Genomic DNA, 6,096 nt, shown 5'->3' on the forward strand with positions numbered 1-6,096 from the left:
AAGACATTTGGCCTGTTTAATGTACAGTTCCGTGATGCTGCCTAATTAAAAATTCACCACATTCACTTAATTCAGTATTCTTTTATGTTCTTGGGAGAGCAGTTTGAAAAGGTTCACTAAGAAGATGATACCTATTAATCAGCCTGTTTTGCAAACTCCATCAAAGTGCCAGAGTACCAACTAAAGCACGCAGCAGTGCTGCATCGTTTTCACCTATTTGGTGATCAAACTTCAAGCAGCAATATTCCTTTTCTTTTTTTTCCTTCCCCTCTGCCCCTCTTCCCCCCCCAAAATTCAGGATAAAATCCAAAATTTCAGTCTTGCAGACAAATTCTTACCCACATAAATACGACCCTCAAGTGCAAACAAACTGTATTTTGAAGGATTACAGAAAGGTCATTTTTTTAAATGCACCTTTAATTGTCCCTGATTTCTCTTCATGAACCTGACTGATAATGCTGATTTTTATCTAAGGCAATTCTTACTACTGATTTCTGGGATTTATTTATAAATATTGTTTCCTTTCTTGCTTGTTGCTGAACATCCTAACCAATTACACTTCTGTACATACAGAGTAACTTCACAGATATCAGTGATCCAATTTGGGATTGACTCAACTAACACAGGCAAATTAATGAATCCAGTTAGCAAAGGGCTACCATTTAAATATTTTTTCTGTCTCTTCAAATAGTATAGCTGTAGTCAGAAGAGGAGAAAAACCTACTCCAAAGTTTAGTACAATTTTGAGCTGATGAGACTCAATGTATCTTTTCCTCAATTGCCAAGCCCTCTGTGTTTCTTTTCAGGTTAAAACTAGGTGGTGTGAATGAAAAACAGTGCATCACTTGCTATGAGAAAGAATTACAGCTGCCATACATAAATATGCAATAATATCGGCACATATATATATAAGCAATTAGTAAAAAATAGAATACAATATTAAAAAAAGGAAATTATAATAGTGAAATCTTCTAGTACTCATGCTTGCCTATGCAATGAAACCAATTACACCAATTGCAGTAGTTTTGACTGGAACCTTACTGAGACACATGATTTTCTTATACAATCTTCATGCCAAATTTTTGGTCTGTGTCACGATTTTGGAACATTTTCATTTTGTTTTGGAGGAAGTATCAATTTTACTCACATTTCCCATAGCTACCTCTTTAGGAGACCTTGAAGAGCCTCTTATCTATCATATATTTTGGGCATGAAGAAAAATCAGTGCTAAAACATGTGAGAGATCTCTTTCTTTCAGCATGAACATACGATTTCTAGTTTGATGCTACATTGACTGTGAGCAAAAAGATCTTTCACAGTAGTTGTGTAAGGTGCACCAATATTTGTGTGTACTTCAGATGGGTAATACATGGCCAGGGAATTTCAAAATTAATTTGTTTTGGAACTTGCAAATTACTACTTATGTGTGTATATACAGACTCATTTTGCAGTTGCAAGGATGGGATTATTCTAAGAATAACTTCTTTCCTACTTTCTTCGACTCAATTAAAGTATCAAAATGGCATTAATGCAGGTACAAATATGCTCCAATTATAGCTATTTTTCTGCCTTTTTTTTTTTTTTTGCCAGTTTGGAACACTTTTTATACATGAATATCTAAAGCAAATTTATATGAATATCTAAAGCAAATCTAACAACATAACTGCAGCCATGACAATACTGAATAACATGACTATACAGGAATAACAACAACTAAATAATATTTATTTCAAAGGAATTTCAAATATGTGCTTCCAAGTGATTGTATTATGAAGAATTGTCATGGGAAAAGGTTAAACTGAGTGTATGAAAAAAAAATACTCCTCTGTCTTTAGTCCCTCGTTACTGTTAGTCTAAAAGATGAGAAAGTATCAGGAAATTTATGACAGCACTTATTTCTTTAGTCACATTTAGTCTCCTTTTTCAAAAAACCTGGCAGTTCGGGGTAAGTATGGTGTTTCCACACTCAAATACTGCAAGTGTAATTAAAGAATGATTAGTTTATTATTATTTCAGCTCAGACACAAACTTACCTAAAAACGGATCACTGTATTCTGTATTAGACAGCTTAAGCAAGTTGTTTTCCAAAGTCTCCATCACTTTAGCTGGAATAAAGACAATATTCATATCAGCATTCATATGTATTTTTAAACTAAAGGATATACTTTTAAAAGCTGTTAGTCACTCAAATGAAAAACTTTAGACTGAAATTTTGAAAAGCACCTTCCACTGGTGGAAAAAAGAATGAGATCACTTTAATGAAGACTTTCACTCTATTCCTGAGAGAAGTTTAACTCAGTGAAATAATTTACTAGAGTAATAATTAGTGCCTATCAAAATTAAGGAAGGATTTACCAAAAATTAGTAGCAGAAGCCAGCTGAGTTAATTTATTCTATAAGGGTTCACACACAGTTGGCGACAGCGCATCGGCAACAGCGAATGGGATCTCCAACTAGACTAGTCTCTCTGCTAAGGCATGTTTATCTGTTAAAATAGAAATCCTAGACCAAAAGTAGTTCCTTTCTCCAACACAAGCTAAAATTCATAGGGATTTTCTCCCCTTTCTCTCATTCTCTCCATACCACTTTTCCTTGATTCTGCTGTTCATGAATGAATGCAGCTGCTCCTGCATGCTCATATTATAAGACATTTCTTGCCAAAAGCCTAAATTTTTTTTCCCCCTTTCTCCTAGGACAGACTACAGAAACCTTTGTGCTCTTCCCCAGCATACAGGTGCACTTTCTCATCTTGTTTTCAGAGAGAGGGAAATAATCTTGTAATTCAGAAAAATAGGTAAAACTTAGTTTAAGCCTCACTCTATAGAGATTCACTCAAGAACTCGGTACCATATTCATCCAGCTGTTACATGCAAAAAGGTCTCTCCAACAAACCACAGAAACCTAAACAAATCAAAGCTTATCAAATACCCCTACAATTTAATGAAAGATGCTAAAAAATTACACATAAGACATCACAGGAATTCAAATGATGTTCCCACAGATCCCTTCCATTCCCAGTGTTGGAACAAGCCCCTGAAACAAAAAAGCCTCCTACCTCGTTCTGACACTACATCCACGGCAGCTGTAGATGTCCCTGCACTTAGAGGCTGAGGCTGCACGCGATTTGGTTGCAGAAACGACGAATGCTTGCTCAGACTCTGAGGATGTGTTTGGCTCTGGGCTAGGCATGGCATAGATCTTCTAGAGGGTTTTAATGGATGCTCTTTCACTGTCTCACTCTTGCTTGTATTCATACCTGAAAAAGCCAAAAGAAAAAAAACACACATAAGCTCTGCTGTATTAGGCAATAACAAAGAAAGACAGCTAATTATGAAAACTCAAGGTCATTCATCCACTTCATAAGCAACTCTCCAACTAAACAAAAATGTTTAAAATATTTCAAGTTCACAGAGTTGGGAACAAAATCCAGGAATTCTTCACCTATCCTTCCATCAACATCCAACAATTTCAATTTGTAATATTCTAAATCTGATGATTCTGTGGTACATATGTCATACAGTGATTTGGAAGGAAATGGCAGCATCTATTGTAATCCACACTATGATTGCTAAACAAAATTTTAATTCAGTGGTAGAAATAATTAAAACCCCTCAAACAAGCAAATTAAAAAAATATTGAATACAAGCAAAAGATGTTCACAAGCTTCCTGAAGGATTCATGAACACCTTTCTCCTTTGAAATGCAGATTTGGGAGTTCTGATGAATCTATCAGCTGTTTCTAGTTTTTCTTCCGGGACATATGTCAGTTTTGGGTTTTCACACATGTTGCCTGGCTTTAGGTTCATGTACCTACATACAGACAGATGCACCAGTTAACTGTGTGGTACCAGTGAAAGCGTTTGAAAAATCAGATGGTTAATTCAAGTGAAAAATATGATTTGGGGATCCCTGTTTTCAGTGCGTAATTTTAAAAATGATGCAAAACTCATTCCCTGTTCTGAGTTTCTCCCATCTTAACACTGCAGCTCTGTGTTTCCAAAATACAACTCACAAATTTTTTATAATTAGCATGGTCTCTAGTGTATCTCCTTGCTGGCGACAGAACAAACTTAATGTAATAACTACAAATATTGCCTGTCCACAAACAAGAGAATGGCTACATTTCCTAAACAATATCATGCATTAAGAACTTTATCTGTCATTTGAATGTATGGAACTTATTTTTAACTCTCTGGATCCTGAAACAAAGTTTCCCTTTATGTTAACTGTGATCCTCATTAACACTACATTGCAATAATGTAATAATAATTTCTAAAACTTCTACTTTTTCTAAAAATTCACAAGGAAATACTAAATAATCCAAGTGCATTTGTCTAGGAAAGTATGATGTAATAGTGACAAGAAATAAGAGGAAAAAAAGAAGTGATTATCTGTCTCTTTTACTTGAAAGGCTCTTTGCCAGAATGCAACTCCAGAGCCCACTCCTGCCCAGTCTGCAGTGTGCAGTCCCCAGCCATGGTCCCAGTACTGGTCATCAACACACACCAAATAATGCATTATCATCAACTTTGTTGACATTATCAGTCTTATAATTTAGGATTTTCAAAGTGCTACAGTGTGCCACAAGGACATTATTCTTTCCTTTTTATCCCCAGAACTGAGAGTGTTCTCATAAGTATTACTTTAATTACACTAAGTTACAAAAATGTAGGCCTGAAACAATTTCCTGGTACTCAAGTACAAACACTCACTTAATAATAGGTATTGCATAAAAGAACAGGAATATGAAAGGTGACCCCCACGTAAACCTGCAGAAAGCCATGAATATTGAAAGTGTTATTGTGAAACAAACAAGTGGATGCCCCCCCTCTGGAAGTCTCCAAGGCCAGGCTGGATGGGGCTTTGAGAAACCTGGTCTGGTGGGAAGTGTCCCTGCCCATGGCAGGGGGGTTGAAACGAGGTGATCTTTAAGGTCCCTTCCAACCAAACCATTCTATGATTCCATGATATTGAAAAGTAACTAAAACCCATAAAACTGGCTACATGAATTTTTTTTTCACTAAAATTAAAAACTATGATTGTGAAAAATTACTTGGTAGTTATAATACTGAATCTATTTCATGGCATTCTCGCTAAAATGTAGTAAGAGATTTTTAAACAATTAAACCAGCTGACATTGTGCTACACTGGTTAACAATAATTCAGTTTTCAAAGTAGTACGTACTACTTCAGCACACTTCATTTGTACGACTGTCTGTCTCTGTTCTGAGTGGGATAATTATTTACAATCAAAAAATAAACAACTACCCTTTCAAGATGATAATTTTATCAGTATTCATCCCAACTCTCATTTTATATTTCTTCCCAAAACCTCAGAAATTTGGCAGACAACAAAAAATTGAACTTGTCAATATTTGCAAAACCAGGGCCATATACAGCTATCATATCCATAAACACGCTCATTATTCCACTTTAGTAATTACAATTAGCTAGATTTCTAAATGTTCAGGTTCAACAGAGAGTAAATAAGTATTTAATAATTATTATAGAACGATAATATGGATTTACAACTCTCACCCTGCAATAAGTGTGCCTCTCATTGTATTCTGGTATTCGGCACAAAAGATGGCTTAGAGGTAGTATGAAAACTTAAAATAAAACTATTCCTGAAAGGTTCTTGTACACTACAAGGTGTGAATTTACTAAAGAAAAAAAAAACAACCACACCACAAAAACTACAATACAGATGCGAAGGGCATTCCATTCTGTTCAAATATTTACACTTTCCTTTCAAAACTACAAAATTAATTTCCCCTTCACTGTTATGGAATTATATTAATGCTCTTAATCCTTCTACCTATTGGGTAACCTTTATGAAAAAACATTGTAGAAGCACATGGTGGCAAAAGAACCCACATTCCAAAGTCAGAACAAAACAGTTGGGACAATGACTTGGAAAAAGCCCAACTCTCATAGTTGTTTATGAGGTACAAGGAAATTAAGTAGCTTTCCTAAGTTTACATAGAAAAGAAACTCATTATTATACACCTTCTGACTCAATCTAGGGCCTTGATGCACACCAACCTTGTAAACATTGAGTAATTCAACACTGAGCGAAATTCAAGTCCATTGAAG

At 35.3% G+C, this 6,096-nt stretch overlaps 1 protein-coding gene across 1 annotated transcript; it reads right to left on the reverse strand.

Annotated features, from left to right (window-relative positions):
- Positions 1 to 2,033: 2,033 nt before the first annotated feature.
- On the reverse strand, positions 2,034 to 3,256 carry LOC104165778 (anoctamin-3-like; the record flags this gene model as incomplete). Its single annotated transcript, XM_009705554.1, has 2 exons — positions 2,034 to 2,105; positions 3,056 to 3,256. Coding segments are annotated over 2 exons (273 nt in total), but the record flags the coding sequence as incomplete, so codon positions are not given.
- Positions 3,257 to 6,096: the final 2,840 nt, after the last annotated feature.

Source organism: Cariama cristata, unplaced genomic scaffold, assembly GCF_000690535.1.
Source record: "Cariama cristata isolate BGI_N322 unplaced genomic scaffold, ASM69053v1 scaffold11440, whole genome shotgun sequence".
Taxonomy (NCBI): Eukaryota; Metazoa; Chordata; class Aves; order Cariamiformes; family Cariamidae; genus Cariama; species Cariama cristata.